The sequence below is a fragment of the Heptranchias perlo genome, chromosome 1 (assembly GCF_035084215.1).
Source record: "Heptranchias perlo isolate sHepPer1 chromosome 1, sHepPer1.hap1, whole genome shotgun sequence".
NCBI classification, from domain to species: Eukaryota; Metazoa; Chordata; class Chondrichthyes; order Hexanchiformes; family Hexanchidae; genus Heptranchias; species Heptranchias perlo.
Genome location: NC_090325.1, coordinates 64431422 through 64448328, shown reverse-complemented (window position 1 = coordinate 64448328; position 16907 = coordinate 64431422). Strand labels below are relative to the sequence as shown.

The 16907-nt window shown below is 44.3% G+C and overlaps 1 protein-coding gene across 1 annotated transcript; it reads right to left on the bottom strand.

Annotated features, from left to right (window-relative positions):
• Nucleotides 1–2690: 2690 nt before the first annotated feature.
• On the bottom strand, nucleotides 2691–15079 carry LOC137330255 (granzyme K-like). The gene is made up of 5 exons (XM_067994484.1): nucleotides 14981–15079; nucleotides 14024–14186; nucleotides 11800–11950; nucleotides 5585–5860; nucleotides 2691–4034 (listed from the first exon to the last, which is right to left on the bottom strand). Exons 1-5 carry the CDS (start codon nucleotides 15039–15041, stop codon nucleotides 3852–3854), a joined length of 834 nt encoding a protein of 277 aa, XP_067850585.1. The 5' UTR covers nucleotides 15042–15079; the 3' UTR covers nucleotides 2691–3851.
• Nucleotides 15080–16907: the final 1828 nt, after the last annotated feature.

Here is a 16907-nt window from a genome sequence, read left to right as displayed (position 1 = left end):
GTCGGCGATGTTCCCGATGGCACCCTGGAAGGATGCGGAGGAGAAGTTGTTGAGGGCAGTGGTGACTTTGACAGCAACAGGTAAGAAGATGGAGCTCGGGCCAGCTGGGAGCAGCTCGGCATGAAGGAGGCTGCAGATGTCCACGACTACATGTCGAGTGACTCTGAGCCTCCGTGTGCACTGCTGCTCAGAGAGGTCCAGGAAGCTGAGCCTCGGTCTGTGGACCCTGTGGCGAGGGTAGTGCCCTCTGCGACGCATCTCTCTCTGCGGTTGCCCTCCCTCCTGCTGTGCAGGTGGATGTGTCACAGCACTGTGTTGTGGAGCTCCACGTGTCAGAGGTGGACGGCTTGGCCGGCGAGGCTGGTGAGGCTGGTGATGCTCTTCGCCCTCCGAGGAGGTCATGACTGCAGCTACGGCGGTCCCCATCCGGAAGATGTACATCTGAGGGGGTCCGCAATGTCTCTGGACCCCAGGGTAAGTGTGCAAGTTGGTGAATTTGATTGTCAGGAGGAGGGTGGTGGAGGCCAAACTTTGTCCCAAGTGACAGAGTGGCCTCCTGCAATGAGTGAGGGTCTCCCCACCCCCACCTGTCAAATGGACCTTTGCAGCTGCCACAGGCTGATAGCTGCAACACATCAATTTCAACTGGGAGTGTTTCCCCCAGTACGGGAAACAGTCCCAGTTGTTTCTAAAATCCCACCCCTCCTGACATATTCCCTTAATCAGGTCAGTTAATGACTTGAAATGACAAGATAAATACTGTTAAGTGGAACCCCGCCGGCTTTAATTGCCTGCGGGAGTCCCACATGCGGGGGCTGCGCGCGTACATCGGCCCGTCTGTGGGGAACCCGGAAGAGGGCGGGTTGGAGACGGGCTCCCGGCCCACCCCGGGAATCCCCAATTTTCAGAGCCCCCCCCTGCCAGGAACGCACCCGATAGCGGGTGCTAAAATGGAGCCCTATGTGTCTGTGCTGATAATCCATGCTGATTTCCATCCTCCACACTTAATATTAATCTTACCATCATTACCTATTGAGATTGTGAAGATTGTAGCTGAGATGAAAGAAATGATTGGCTGTTTCCTTCACACAAAAACCAAGCTGGACTCATGGGAATTTGTGTTTGTACAAGTCACCGGAGATTATGCAATTAATATCGAAGAATGAAGTCTCCTTTCCGCATCCCCCCACCCCCTCGACCACTGATCTGCCACAACCCCATCACTGATCACTTACCTGCACTTGCCTGTACCCTAACTTGCAGTACTGGGCTTCCTCCCGCAGCATCACCTCCCGTCTAATGAGGTCCGATGCCCAATATCTGAGTTTCCTCGGATCTCACCATTTGTGTGGAAGGTAATTACCCTGCGCCGGGGGGGAGGGCGGGGAAGGATGTGGAGCTTCCATTAATGGTCACTCCTGAATTTCTCCTCCATCAACCCCCTCCTCTTTGGGTCTGAACTGAATTAACGTAATTGATGCGAACGGACTTGAGGTTACAGACTGACTGTTTAATCAAATTATTAAATTATGAATTGTAGTTTTCAGTGGCTGACCACCACAGACAACAAGTTGAGTAAATTGCGTGAACACTCCCTGGACACGTGACACGTGACATAATTGGAACTTCTGAGCTCGTCAGTGAGAATCCATGGTCTCCGTCCCCTTCTTCCCCATTTGCCCACCAGTGGAAACAATTTTTCACTCTTTACCTTCAGGTTTATCCCCAGGTTTCACTCACCATCTCTACTGGCTATTCTTCTCTCAATGTCGCTCCAACTCACCGTGCTGCTGCTGCTCCCGGCTCTGCAGAAAATACTGGTCCCCATGCCTACCCCATTCCCCAGGCTCCTTATCTCCCCCCCTGCACAAGACCTAATCCCCCCAAATCCCAGTCTCCCTTGTCCCCCGACCTCCCAACCCTGATCCATTCCCTAGTCTCCATCTCTTCCTCATCCCTGACCTCCATTCCCCAGTCTCCCTATCTCCTCCCAGCTCCCCATCCCCAACCCCATTCCCCAGTCTTCCTATCTCGCCCGACCTCCCCATCCCCAATCTCCCTCTTTCCCTGACCCCCTATCCCACAACCCCATTCCCCAGTAACCCTTTCTCCCCAACCCCTCATCTTCCGACCACAGTCCCCAGTCTCCCTCTCTGCTTCCAACACCTGAGTCCCCCGATTCCCCAATCTCCTTCTCTGCGTCCGACTCCCGAATGCCCCAAATCCCAAGCCCCCCCCCCGACTCCCGAACACCCCTCAGATTCCCGATTGTTCCCAGCCCTCTGCAGCAATGGGGCGGTCTGACATCACCGAGCCGGAGGCTGCTGGTTATGTCATGGAATGAGGGGGCTGTTGCAGTGATGGGAATTTTAAAGTGCAAGGATCTTCTGGGCTGCTAGCAGCAATGCCCGGGAGATCCAGGCCCCATTCTGGGAGACTCCCGTGTAATCCGGGAGGGTTGGCAACCCTAAGATGGCACCTAGCTATCGTGAAGATGTTACACATCCCCGATATCCCTGTGAAGCTCGGAGAATTGATAGATTGGGAGCAGCCACGCTGTCTCCCACCACTTAGGGTCTGGATGTTTCTAAAGCCCCTGGATATTTATCAGAGGATTGTTAATCCCAAAAAGGTTAATTAAACTGCTGGTGCTGTAAGGGACAGCTTCAATTCAAAAGTTCAGTGGTTTACATGATATTTTAATGCAGAATCTAATAGCCTCTATCTTAGGCAGACATGTATAGTATACAAAGCAGGCCTGTCCTATTACTAAAATTTCCTGTCAAAATCTCACTTATTCACAAGAGCAGTTCAGCCCACTTTCACAATTGATAACAGAGATTGCTCCCCTTACTGAGGATTTAGTGAATGAAGTGTGACAGGCCTGCGAATTTCACATTTCCAGCTTTTATTACATTTTGCAGTCGAACGTTGTACAATGTAATCAAGGCATGGACGAAAGCATGCTGGTCCTTCTCTGAGCAAAGTAATTCAACTACAACAACAACTTGCATTTATATAGCGCCTTTAACATAGTAAAATGTCTCAATGTGCTTCATAGGAGCGTTTTAAAGGAGGAGAGAGAGGTAGAGAGGCAGAGACGTTTAGGGAGGGAATTCCAGAACCTAGGGCCGAGGCAGCTGAAGGCACAACTGCCAATGGTGGAGTGATGACAGTCTATAATGTGCAAGAGGCCAGAATTGGAGGAGGTTACAGGGATAGGGAGGGGCGAGGCCATGGAGGGATTTGCAAACAAGAATGAGAAATTAAAATCAAGGCATTGCCAGACCGGGAGTCAATGTAGGTCAGTGAGCACAGGGGTAATGGGTGAACGGGACTTGGTGTGAGTTAGGATACGGGCAGCAGAGTTTGAACAAGCTCAAGTTTATGGAGGGTGGAAGATGGGAGGCCAGTCAGGAGAGCATTGAAATAGTCGAGTCTAGAGGTAACAAAGGCATGGATGAGGTTTTCAGCAGCAGATGAGCTGAGGCAGAGGCGGAGACGGGTGATATTTCGGAGGTGGAAGTAGGCAGTCTTGGTGATGGAGCGGATATGTGGTTGGAAGTTCATCTCAGGGTCAAATAGGACACCAAGGTTGCGAACAGTCCGGTTCAGCCTCAGACAGTGGCCAGGAAGCGGGAAGGAGTCGGTGGCTAGGGAAAGGAGTTTGTGGCCGGGACCAAAGACAATGGCTTCGGTCTTCCCAATATTTATGTTGGAGGAAATTTCCTCCAGTACTGGATGTTGAACAAGCAGTACGACAAATCAGAGGCAGTGGAGGGTTCAAGAGAGGTTTTGGTGAGGTACAAGTCATTACAAGTAAAACAGAGTGACAGTAGGACACAAAACACTCAGTACAACCCGTCAGCGGTCATATTGTAAGTTTGCACGCCAAGATTTTTCTGGATCCAGTGAAGGTATTTACTTGATAGGTGAGTGTAAATGCCGGGCTTTTTGGGATCTGCACATCCAATTCCATATGACACAATCCCTCTGTACTTCTTCTTGCATATTAAAGGACCACCTGAATCCCCCTGGAAGAAGAAAAATGAAAAAGATGATAATTAAGTAGAATTGGCTAAATTTGAGCCTGTTCATATATTGCAGTATATTCACGGCATACTGAGCTGTGCTCAGTATTTATGTATCTGTTAAAATCAAACAAATGTCGCAATGTATACAACTAGAAAAAACCATCACAGTCGATCTGGCTGGCCTAGGAAATATCAAATTCCCTGATACCTCTCATTTCCCTCTATCATATTTATCATCAGGTACATATCCAACTCTCTTCAATTTGCTGATACAATCAGCCCCTTCTACCTCCCTTGGCAGTCCATTCCACCCTTTGCTAAAGTAGTTAAATACCACCAGAAGAGGGATTCTAGTTATAGTTAAAAAACCTTTTACTTACAAAGTCGCAGTTCAGTACAAGGTCCTTCCTCTCTAACCTGCACTATCCTGAACCCCTCCTATCTTTCCCCATTATCTGTGACTTGCTTCCACACCCATGTGTCCTTGCATTATGACTTCCCAGAGTACCAGGAGTCGCTGCCAGCACATACTGTCATTTTTAAACTTGCTCACAGGGTTTGGGCACCACAAGGCAAAGCCACATTTACTGCCCATCACTAGTTGGCCTGAGAAGGTGTACTTTGGAGCAAAATTAGCAGTTGCACTCAAAGAGTTCAAACAGGTGTATGCAATCAGATTCAGTAAAGGGTATTTTAAGTGGACGGCAAGTTTAAGTATTCATCCCATTTCTGTCTGGGAGAAACGTAGTCATAAATAAATGCATTACATGTCAAAAGTTAAAGTCATGATTGTAGAAGCCTCATGGAGACATGCCATTTCAGGCTTTCCTCCCCGCTCAGTTTGCTCTGATGATCTTCAGTGGGGGGCAACACTTCATCTCAGCTTGAGAGCTGATCTGGAACTACGTGAAACAGACTATCATCTGGGCACTGCTACAAGATCACAAACAACACCCCCCCCAAACAAAACCACAACAATTATCTGAATTATTAAAGGATTTTTTTGTTGTTGATCACTTACAGGCTTTAAATGAATGATTTTGAATGAATTCACTAGCATTTGTGGCCTCAGGGGCTCCTTTACTGGTATTTGGAATCCAGCACTTTTATCAGTGGCCAGAATTTATTGGTACCCAAAACTTGGAGAGTCATGTTACTATAGTGATGAGAAGTCAACTTTGATACAGGGCATAGATACGAAATTCTAGAACAGGGTGCATGGTTCCTCCATGATTAGTGTGTCCACATTCATAAGACTGTGGACCAACCATGATGTATTCTTTTTTCATTATTTTTTTGCCCATGACTAGTTGTCCTGAGAAGGTGGTGATGGTGGGCCGTCTACTTGAACCACTTTTTTGATACAACTGAGTGGCTTGCTAGGTCACTTCAGAGGGCAGTTAAGAGTCAACCATGATAATGTATGGCTGGAGTCAATAGACTGGGTATGGACAGCAGGTTTCCTTCCCTAAAGGACCAGTTGGGTTTTTATAGACAATCTGATAGCTTCATGGTCACTTTTATGATATCATCTAGCACAGTACACTCACCGAGCATGCGTCTTTTCTGCCTTTTCTGTCACCAGCACAGATCATGTCTTTCGTTACTTCAGGTTTATGGTTGTAATAATCCTCACTGTTGCATGTTTTGCGATCTATTACAGTTAGCTTCACTTCTTTAAGTGTGTCAGATGCAGAGTTGGAACATAAAGTTGTTTCTCCCCATCCTGCCACTGTGCAGTGAGTTCCAGGTTTTACATCCGCATCCTTGTCTTTAGGTAGGTTGAGTAGTTTCACGTACTTGTTGATCTTTGCTTCACTGGCCAGCTGTAGTAAGAATGAATTAATATTTTTGCTCTTCAAAAGGCGAAGAATATCTTGAGATGTACTATTGCTTTATTCCAAAGGAGGACTACAATTTTCTACTTGTAAGAAACCTGTCCCCCAAATTTCTCCCCTCTTGGACTGAACACTCTGACTTGTATCAGGTTATGGTTCCATGGGCAATGGCCACCCTCTCGTACCTCGCTCCAGATGTTGTTCGTCATGCATGAACCTTGATGGTCGGTGTTGTCACAGGGAGTATCACAACACAGCCCAGCCCAACCCTATCCTCATCCAACATATCCACTGCATGAATCACCGGATGGCAACCTGGAGCAGAAATCCCAGTTCAATTTTTTCTATTCACAGCCCAGGAGTGCTGAGGCCATTTATAGCACTCCAACCACTGCCCCTGCTGGCAGAAATGAGCTTGTACCTGGGGTTTTCCTGATCTGTATGGGTGGTGCATTGACTTTTTTATCCAATGGGGGAACCTCCATATGTAAGAATTTTAATATCTATCATTGGATCTCCTTTGATATTGTGTATGGTGGTTTGGAGTATGTGCTGCTTTAGTTTTTAGAAGACCAAAGAAATCCGCAAAGGGATAGGAGAATGGGGTAAAAAGTGGCTGAAAAAATTCAATGTCCATTAAGCGTCAAGTGATATATTTTGGTTTAAAAAAGTAATAGTAATAATTATACTCTGGATGGGAGTAGGCTCAGTGCTGTAGAAGAGTGGAGGGATTTGGTTCACAGGACATTAAAGGCAGTACCCCAGGTTGATAAGGTGGTAAAAAAAGCCAATGGAATTCTAGGTTTTATCACAAGAGGTATAGATAATAAAAGCCAAGAGGTAATGATGCTGAGCCTATATAAAACCTTAATAAGATTTCAATTGGAGTACTGTGTGCAGTATTGGGATCCATGCTATAGGAAGGATATTGAGGCTTTTGAGAGGGTGCAGCACAGATTTACTAGGATGCTGCCTCGTATGAGGAGATATAAATATGAAGAAAGACTTAAAAAATTGGGGCTTTTTTTATTAGAACAGATTATGGGGCTGATATAATAGAAGTGTTTAAAATTATGAAAGGATCAGAGAGGATATATAAAAGCAAACTCTTTCCAATAGTTGATAGGTCCTGACTGAGGGTTCATAAATACAAGATTAAATGTAAGAGATTTAGAAGAGAAGACAGGAGAATCTTTTTTAAACAGAGGGTTGTGAAACTGTGGAATTCACTTCCAGGGTTAGTGGTTGAGGCAGAAATTATACCAACATTCAAGATTAGATTGGATAGAAAAAGGGATGAATGGATATGGGGACAGGGTGGATAAATGTGATTATGATTATTTGCTCCCATAGGCCTGGAATTTCCTCGAATGACATAACCAGCAAGTTATGCCAAAATTTATGCTAGTTTATATGCCAATCTTGCTGACCTGTACTTATGCCAAAATTTCCTGCCAATTTTATTAGCGTATGCCGGAAAGTAAAAACTAGCATAAACTAACAGAAATCAGTGTAAACAATCAGGGCCCGAGGAAAGCACAGAACTTACGCCATATTGCTTCTTTAAGTGCCTCTTTAGGTATGACAATTAAAGTTTGAAGCCATCAAACCATCATTTATGCAAATTAGTCACAGAAAGTTTAAGAAAAATCCAATCGTGGAATCTTTTCAACTTTTAAGGTAACTCATTCTGATGCCATAAAAATGCAGGTCTCAGTGAGGAGAAATAAAAAAAATTACTTTAAAAAGTTGGCATAAACCACCAGAGATATGAATTTGGGTCCTGCTGCGCCTAGAATTGTGCGTAAATTTATAGCTCGTTCAGAACTGGTGTAAATATAATTGGAATGAGTGACCATAACATGGTTACATTCCATATCCAATTAGAGGGTGAGAAGGTTGGTTCTCAAACAAGCAGACTGAGCTTGAATAAAGGAGACTATGATGGTATGAGAGCGGAATTGATTAAAGTGGACTGGGAAAATAGATTATAGGGTAAGACGGTACATGAGCAGTGGTGTTCATTTAAGGAGTTATTTTACAACTTTCAAAAAAAATATATTCCACTGAGGAAAAAAGGGTGTAAAAGAAATGACAGCCATCCATGGCTAAGTAAAGAAATTAAGGATAGTATCCGACTGAAAACAAGGACATATAAGGTAGCCAAACTTAGTGGGAGGATAGAAGATTGGGAAGTCTTCAAATGACAGCAAAAAGTAACTAAAGGATTGATTAAGAAAGGGAAGATAGATTATGAAAATAAATTAGCAAAAAATATAAAAACAGATAGAAAGAGTTTCTATCGTTATATGAAAAGAAAAAGGGTGGCTAAGGCAAATGTAGGTCCCTTAGAGGATGAGACCGGGAAATTAATGGTGGGAAACATGGAGATGGCAAAAATGCTGAACAAATATTTTGTTTCAGTCTTGACAGTAGAGGACACTAAGAATGTCCCAACACTGAACAAACAGGGGGTTCTGGGGGAGAGGAGCTTAATACGATTAAAATCACTAAGGAATTGGTACTCAGTAAATTAATGGGACTCAAGGCGGATAAATCCCCTGGACCTGATGGCTTACATCCTAGGGTCTTGAGGGAAGTGGCAGTAGGGATTGTGGATGCTTTGGTAATAATTTTCCAAAATTCTCTGGACTCGGCAAAGGTCCCGGCAGATTGGAAAACTGCTAATGTAACACCCTTATTTAAAAAGGGTAGTAGGCAGAAGGCTGGAAATTATAGACCAGTTAGCCTAACATCTGTGGTGGGTAAAATTTTGGAGTCTATTATTAAGGAGACAGTAGCGGAACATTTGGATAAACATAATTTAATAGGACAAAGTCAGCATGGCTTTATGAAGGGGAAGTCATGTCTGACAAATTTGCTTGAGTTCTTTGAGGAAATAACGTACAGGGTGGATAAAGGGGAACCAGTGGACGTAGTGTATTTAGACTTCCAGAAGGCATTCGACAAGGTGCCACATAAAAGATTATCGCTCAAGATAAAGAATGACTGGATTGGGGGTAATATTCTGGCATGGGTGGAGGATTGGTTATCTAACAGGAAGCAGAGAGTTGGGATAAATGGTTCATTCTCGGACTGGCAACCAGTAGCCAGTGGTATTCCGCAGGAGTTGGTGCTGGGTCCCCAAATCTTCATAATCTATATTAACGATTTGGAGGAGGGGACCGAGTGTAACATATCAAAGTTTGCAGATGATACAAAGATGGGAAGGAAAGTAGAGAGTGAGGAGGACATAAAAAACCTACAAGGGGATATAGACAGGCTGGGTGAGTGGGCGGAGATTTGGCAGATGTAATACAATATTGGAAAATGTGAGGTTATGCACTTTGGCAGGAAAAATCAGAGAGCAAGTTATTATCTTAATGGCGAGAAACTGGAAAGTACTGCAGTACAAAGGGATCTGGGGGTCCTCGTGGAAGAAAATCAAAAAGTTAGTATGCAGGTGCAGCAGGTGATCAAGAAGGCCAACGGAATGTTGGCATTTATTGCTAGGGGGATAGAATATAAAAACAGGGAGGTATTGCTGCAGTTATATAAGGTATTGGTGAGACCGCACCTGGAATACTGCATACAGTTTTGGTGTCCATACTTAAGAAAAGACATACTTACTCTCGAGGCAGTACAAAGAAGGTTCACTCGGTTAATCCCGGGGATGATGGGGTGGACATATGAGGAGAGGTTGAGTAGACTGGGACTCTACTCATTGGAGTTCAGAAGAATGAGAGGCGATCTTATTGAAACATATAAGATTGTGAAGGGGCTTGATCGGGTGGATGCGGTAAGGATGTTCCCAAGGATGGGTGAAACTAGAACTAGGGGATATAATCTTAGAATAAGGGGCTGCTCTTTCAAAACTGAGATGAGGAGAAACTTCTTCACTCAGAGGGTAGTAGGTCTGTGGAATTTGCTGCCCCAGGAAGCTGTGGAAGCTACATCATTAAATAAATTTAAAACAGAAATAGATAGTTTCCTAGAAGTAAAGGGAATTAGGGGTTACGGGGAGCGGGCAGGAAATTGGACATGAATTTAAATTTGAGGTTAGGATCAGATCAGCCATGATCTTATTGAATGGTGGAGCAGGCTCAAGGGGCCGATTCGCCTACTCCTGCTCCTATTTCTTATGTTCTTATGTTCTTAAATGCAGGAAACTCACGTTCTCTGGTCTTTTGCATGGGGACGGAGCTGTTAATGAGCAGCAGAGGGTTTTGGTGGATTTTCACTGAATCTCCGTAAAAGATCAAGGAAACTTGGGCATAGTGTAAAAACTGCCATAAGGCACTCACGCACAAATTTTCTCTATCTTTTGCAGTGAAAACCTGCATTACGCCATACTTTCGCTGTTGCTGCAGGAAATTCAGGCCTATAGCGGGAAGGCGGCTCACCACCACCTTCTCAAGGGCAATTAGGGATGGGCAATAAATGCTGGCCTTGCCAGCGACGCCCACATCCCATGAACGATTAAAAAAAAGCACCGAATGGCCTGTTTCTATTTTGTAACTTCTCAGTATTTTTACAATCCTGCTAAGAAGCCCCAATAGCAATCATTCCAGCAGAACAAGAGATCCTGTAACTCTTCTCTGCCCCCCTTCTTCCACCTTGCTCATCAGAGTGTCGTCCTCTTGCTCTCATCCATGTTTTAACATTGTTCCTCCCCTCCAACAATCCTCTCTCAGCAACAGGGTATCCTTCCCCCTGCCTATTCTTCTCTCTGCATAACAACATTTTCTCTCTCTTTCTCTCCTTCCCAAACAGGCTTTCTTTCTGCTTACATCTTCCTTTTCCCCCACTCCAGAAAGATATCACTCTTTCTTTCTATCATCTGTCAATTGGTTCCGAATGAGGTTCTTTATCCGTTTCTCTTCCCCCCTCAAGGTGTCCCCTCTCCTTCTCCCCTAACCCAAACAGTATCTGTGTCTTTGACTTGTCATGCCCTGGATTTTTCTCTGGGCAGTGTGTTTCAGTGGAGCGCGACTTCAGCCCATTGCAAACCCAACACATTTTCCTGGGGCAGAGGTCATCACCGATGCATGGTGGGATTCCTGCTGCCAAGAGGGAGCCCACCACTGCAGCCAAAAAAACATCAGGCACTGCTGCAGTGGGAATACCACTACAGCACCCAGAATGGCAGCAAGAACCTTAAAGGGGCAGAAGAGCTCTTCCACTAGGCCCACTCCCTCCATTTGCGAACATTGGCACCATTACTGTCACCGGGTAGCCCTAGGGAGTGGCAGTTACAGGGTGGAAAAGCAGCAAAATGGAACAGGTGGCTTGGTCCCACCCCTTTCCACAATTTATATCTGGGCAGGGAAGCGATGACCAGCAGCGATCTCGGAATGAGCGAGGGGGAGGAATTTGGCTCAGGGTGGGAACGTGGAAGTAGGCCACAGTAGTTCGGAACTTTCATTGCAAAACAATCATAGAGGACATGTCATTGAAGAATCTTTTGGTGGAATGTGATTAGGAGCAGGTTGAACTTGCGAATAACGTTTGGTGAACATAGGAGGAATAAAAATAAACAAAGAGGTAAAAAAAATGGCACCTGATCGCTATGTAATGACCCTTGCTGGAAACTTCCTATATGTGGATACAGGGTGAGGACAAGATCAAGTTCAGCTGCGATGTTCCCCCAGGATCAAGCTGCCTGGTGATATTCATTATCAACACATGTGAAGAATGGGCATGCCAATTCTCTGTAGTTCTCTGTGTGTCTGAGTTTCAATCTTTGGCAGTGCATTAATTAACAAAACTATTGTGGACCTCACTGTAAATATTTTCCATTAACTTTACTCAAAGAGATTGAACACATGAATCTGTTATTTTTCTGAGAAATAAAACACTGCTGTCTTTCTGAATTAAAGATTTTAAACATCACAAACAAGCCATAACAAAAGAAATAAAATTCATACTTTTAGCAGCATGATGTCATTCTCTGGAGATTTTTTGTTAAAATGTTCGTGGGGGATCTTTTTCTCGATCTGAAGTTTTTGTTTGCTCTTCTCATCTCGTGAAAGGAAATGTGCTCCAAGAACTACTTGGACATCATTGCCTGCAAAGCCTCTGCATTTCATCAGAAAGATAGAAAATTATTCTCTGCTTCCATTAAAAAAAGACAATTTTCAGAAATTCATCAGAAAAAGAACAATCAAAATCTCAAACAACGTGACAACATCAGGCTGAACAAAATTAACCCAGTCCCTTACTATTCTCTGTTGTTTTCATGACTCCATCAAACATTGGGTCTATAGCACAGAAAAAGGCCATTCTGTCCAACTGGTCTATGCCAGCGTTAACACTCCACACGAGCCTCCTCCCACTCTACCTCTTCCCACCTTGTTCCCAAATCCCTCTATTCCCTTCTCCCTCACGTATGCAAAGCTTCTGCATTCCATGCAAATGCACAGTAAAGCATATTAAAACATTTATAAAAACACAAAATGCTGGAAATAAACAGCAGGTCAGTAAATACCCAAAAAGTTGGCATTTCATCAAATTTTCTGTTTATATTTCGATTATTTTGAGTAATCATATTTTTTCTTTTGATCTCTAGTATAAGTACAGCAGTTTCGTTATTTATAAAAATAAGTACAGAGAGATGGAAGTGTAGTTTTTAACTAGAGAATGAAAGTTAAACAAAATGAAAACCATTTGTAAAATTTTCACTCCAGAGAATCCACGTGGAGTCAAACATCTGCGGGGGAGGGCACATCCCAGCCTAAGTGCTAGGATGTGCCCACCTGGGATCTATGTCAGTGACTCGCCAAAGTCTGCGAGGTCAGGGAGATGTTCCTGAATTTCCATGCCACTGTTAATCTCCTGCACTGCTGGGGACACATCTAAATGCCCGCTATGTCCCAGAGGCCATATACTGTGGAAAAGTGGCCAACTAGGGAGTTACTGGGCGGCAGGGGAGTGCCAGGACCCCACCTCCCGTAAGATAACACCCCAATCAGCCCTCTTTCTAAAGAGGTACATTTAAATAATTTTAACAAATATCTTTTTTTCTTCTGTGATCTGGACCCCCAGGTCGGACACACGTGTCATTTGGTGGATGGCCAGGCATACCGCTGTCGATGATATTCCCAGTGTTGGGGATCCTAGCGCCCAGCCCAACCCCTCCTATGCCACAGGCCCTGTAAGAGGCAGACACAGGTACTGTCCATTACCATGCCCCACGGAATCCTTGGCATAAATCCCAATATATCCTGGTCCCAGATAATTTATGGCCCTCTCAGTGCCCTCCCATCAGAAGGGCTACAGATACTTGGCCCTCTTATGTGCAGTTCTGCCTGGGCCAATTTTCTAACTGCGTGCTGCTGGGATAGTGCCTCACCCATGATTTCCTGATATCTGCAGCCTGCAGTTAGGCTCCCCAGTAGTAGGTCATACTTAGAAAATCACCCCCATAGAATAGTAATGGATGTACTTTAGTTTGATAAGAGGAGCTGATGTTAGTATCACCAGGTCATTACTCACCCAGGTTATTAACACCTAGAATCCTCTACTCTCATTTTGTTTATCCCACAAGTTGCTCAGGATGTTATTAAAATAATCCTGCTCCAAAAAGTGCTGGCATGTGAGAACATGAATGGACTCATTGATTGGACCTGGAAGGGTAGGCCTATTATTAGGGGCAGGGATTCCAAGTTAATCCTGTAAGCCAACGGACTAACAGGCAGGATAGTCCGAATTGGATAAGCAGTGGGAGCTCAGAAATGTTCTAGAGGGCACAGATTTAGCTGGTAAAACTCCAGCAATACTCCTACATGTGCTTGGCGTTCCTAAGCCTCGGGTCTTACATGGGTCTCAGATACCTGGCTGATCAAAAATAGCCACGTTCACAACTATTGCACTATAGATTTTTTGCCATCTAACAACTATGCCATCTATGACAGTAAATAATTAGATTTGAGATTTTATCATATCAAGGATCATGCTAACATGATTGAAAAGAAGGATGCAAAACAGAAATATTTCCCAATAACATGGTGCTCTGCATAACAATAATGGTGAGGCTACTTTGTTGGAAAGTAATCATTTCATGGAAGTTAGGTGTGGGAGCTAAGCATTTTATAAACTTGAGTTAATAATCATAGTAATACTTAATTTATACATGTACATACTATAACTTACAATTCACAGTGTGCTGCAGTCAGTACCCAGTTAGGTCTGATCAAAGCCCCTCCGCAAACATGTTCATAGCTCGTCGTTGCTTTGTTTAAAACTTGGATAGACGCCATATAAGGCTTTGAATGGGGTTTAACGTCACGGCCTCCGATAATTTCCACACCATGATCTGTAATAAAAATATATATAAAGGCTATTTGATAAGTTGAAACGATCACTGAATTATTATAGGTACATTTGAGTTCATCTTTACATGGGTGAATATAGGAGTAATCATATGTTTACATTTAATATGATTTTATACAACTTGTAATGTAAAGAAAGCATTTTATCGAAGTAAATCATTCAGGAATTTTCAATTGTGCTTATTCCCAGTGCTCAGAGGTCACCGTGAGTTAGTTACAGTTCAGAATGAGAAACAAACTCATGATATTCGGTATCAAGAATGGGCAGGGAAATTGGGTCAGGCTGTGGCTTTGGGTGGACTCAGCCAGTTGCTGAGTCTTTGTTGTCTCCATGTTTCCCTTTGCAGTTCACTTTCCAACACACTCCCTCTAGCTGCTTCTTGGTTCCTGCTTATGGAGCCATAAAACCAGCTGTGAGAAGGTGCGGAAGAGCAGCTCATGGTTGCTCACTCACTGATGACCCATGGGAACGGTCCCTAGCAGTCAGGTAAGTGGTGAGGTGGGGGAGCAATCACAATCGAGGGAGGGGGCAGAAAAATATTTTTGTGCTCCCTAAAAAGTTAAGAAATAAAAATACATCAAAATGCAGGGAACGAGATGTCTATCGTGATAAACATAGGAAGGGATAAATATTAATATATGACTACATCAGACATTGAAAATGTAGGCTAAGGATTATAAAAAATGCTTAAGATATACTTATTACCACTTAAACATTGTTACAATAAATCTTAATATAAACATACTAAATATAAAAGTTCCTTATTTCGTTACTTACAGGCTGGAGTTAGGGAAAAGGCAATCAAAGAAACGAACAGAGTGTGTTGCAACAATTTCATTGTAGCTTCTCTTGTGATTACAACCTAAGTTCTCATATAATTTATAATAAACTCTAAGGGATGTGGTTTGTTCACTTTGATGTCATCTCTAAGAAGGCGAAGTCTTGTGAATCTTTGTATTGTGAATCTGTTCCATTTATGGGAAGCCACATGACAGCGCACAAAGCTGACCAGAGTATTGTAACAAATATTAAGGCATCAGTGAGAGGAAACTAAGGTTTCACTGAGGTTTTTTGACATTTTGGAATCTATCATGTTATATATAGCTTGAACTTTTCAATGAAATATTCTGAAGACACCGATGACATATTTATTAGAGTCCCATAGCATATGCAAACTAAATAACGTCATAAATGAGAACTGACTAAATTTGAGAAAATATTAACGGAATGTGTCACTTTAATATGGTTTGCTTTCAAATGAAGACAGCCCTGACAGAAAAGATAGCAGTAAATTTCAGCAACAGAAGTACACAGAATTATTTTAAGTGGTATTCTTCTACACCATTGCGTCAAACTTTTGTTTAAGTCCGTACATTGAGGGAGGGGGAAGAAGCAGTTGGAAGAGGCTGGTCAGAGAACAAATTACAAAATCCATGACCAAGAAGGTGCCAAGTTGTGCTGTGGTCTGTGGTGAGTTAGCTGGGATGGGAGGATGGTTGCTGCAATTGGACTCTGAGCCAATGAATAATGATAAGGAGTTGGAAAAAGAAGATGGAACCTCTCCACGGTTCCTATTTCTGATTGCTATCCAGTAACTCCCCCGGAATAAAAACAGAAAAGGCTGGAAAAACTCAGCAGGTCAGACAGCATCTGTGGAGGGAGACAATGGGCTCAATATTAGCAGGGCAGCGGGTTCGCAGCGGGGGGGTGATTGGGCGCGTGGGTAACGCGCCCAGTGAAATCGGTGGGCTCCGCATGGAATTGCAGGCTAATTGGAGCCACTTACCTTCCGGGTTCCCCACTGCTGAGCTGTGCGGCAGGCGGACTGCGCATGCGCAGTAAGGTCTGTCAGCTGGAAGAGCCCGATTTAAAGGGGCAGTCCTCCACTGACTGATGCTGCAGGAAATAGGAAAAATTACAGCATGGAGCAGCCCAGGGGGATGGCTGCTCCCAGGTTTAATGATGCCTCACTCCAGTATCATTGGATGAGGTGAGGAGGAGGGGGAGGACAGAAATCCTCCCCCTGGCGGGCGGGAGGACGCGGCCTGCCTCTGCCACCAAGAAGGCCTGGCTCGAGGTGGCAGAGGAGGTCACCAGCACCATCAACATATCGTGCACCTGCATACAGTGCAGGAGGCGCTGCAATTACCTAAGTAGGTCAGCCAAAGTGAGTACACTTACTCATTCCCCTATACTCCGTCTGCCACATCACCGCCCCCACCCCACATCTCCTTCTGCACTGCCAACACTACTCTATCACAGCACCCCTCATACCCACTCAAAGCTCATCCTCATCTGACCTGCACTTACTCACCTCGCCAGTACTCATCCCGCCACTACCACTCAACCCAATCCTCATACAATCTCATGGCTCTATCTCATACTCACCCTCTCATGCATCTCTTTCACGGTCAGCCTCACTCAACCTGCCACTACCCGTGCTGCAGCCACATGGCATGCATCACATATGTGCAGTAGGCAGCGTAAGGCAAACGTGTTGTGAGCATGAAGGGGATGCACAATGGCGTTTGAGGGTTTGTCATGGTTTTTACTTATATTTAATTTCTGATCAACTCACATAACATATTATATTGTCACCACTACTGCTACGTCTTTGCAAATCTTGTCTGGTTTGTGCAATAATGCCCTTTCCTGAGGATCACTATGAAGACCCACAACTGATGCCACCCATTGTGTCACTGCA

What these genes read in the sequence shown, in the direction of transcription:
- LOC137330255 (XM_067994484.1), bottom strand. Translation starts at nt 15,041, where the DNA reads ATGAAATTGTTGCAACACACTCTGTTCGTTTCTTTGATTGCCTTTTCC. An exon ending in ACTGCAGCACACTGTGAATT is followed by an intron (nt 11,951 to 14,023) that starts GTAAGTTATAGT and finishes GATGAAATGCAG; the next exon opens with AGGCTTTGCAGGCAATGATG. An exon ending in GCAGAAAAGACGCATGCTCG is followed by an intron (nt 4,035 to 5,584) that starts GTGAGTGTACTG and finishes TTCTTCTTCCAG; the next exon opens with GGGGATTCAGGTGGTCCTTT.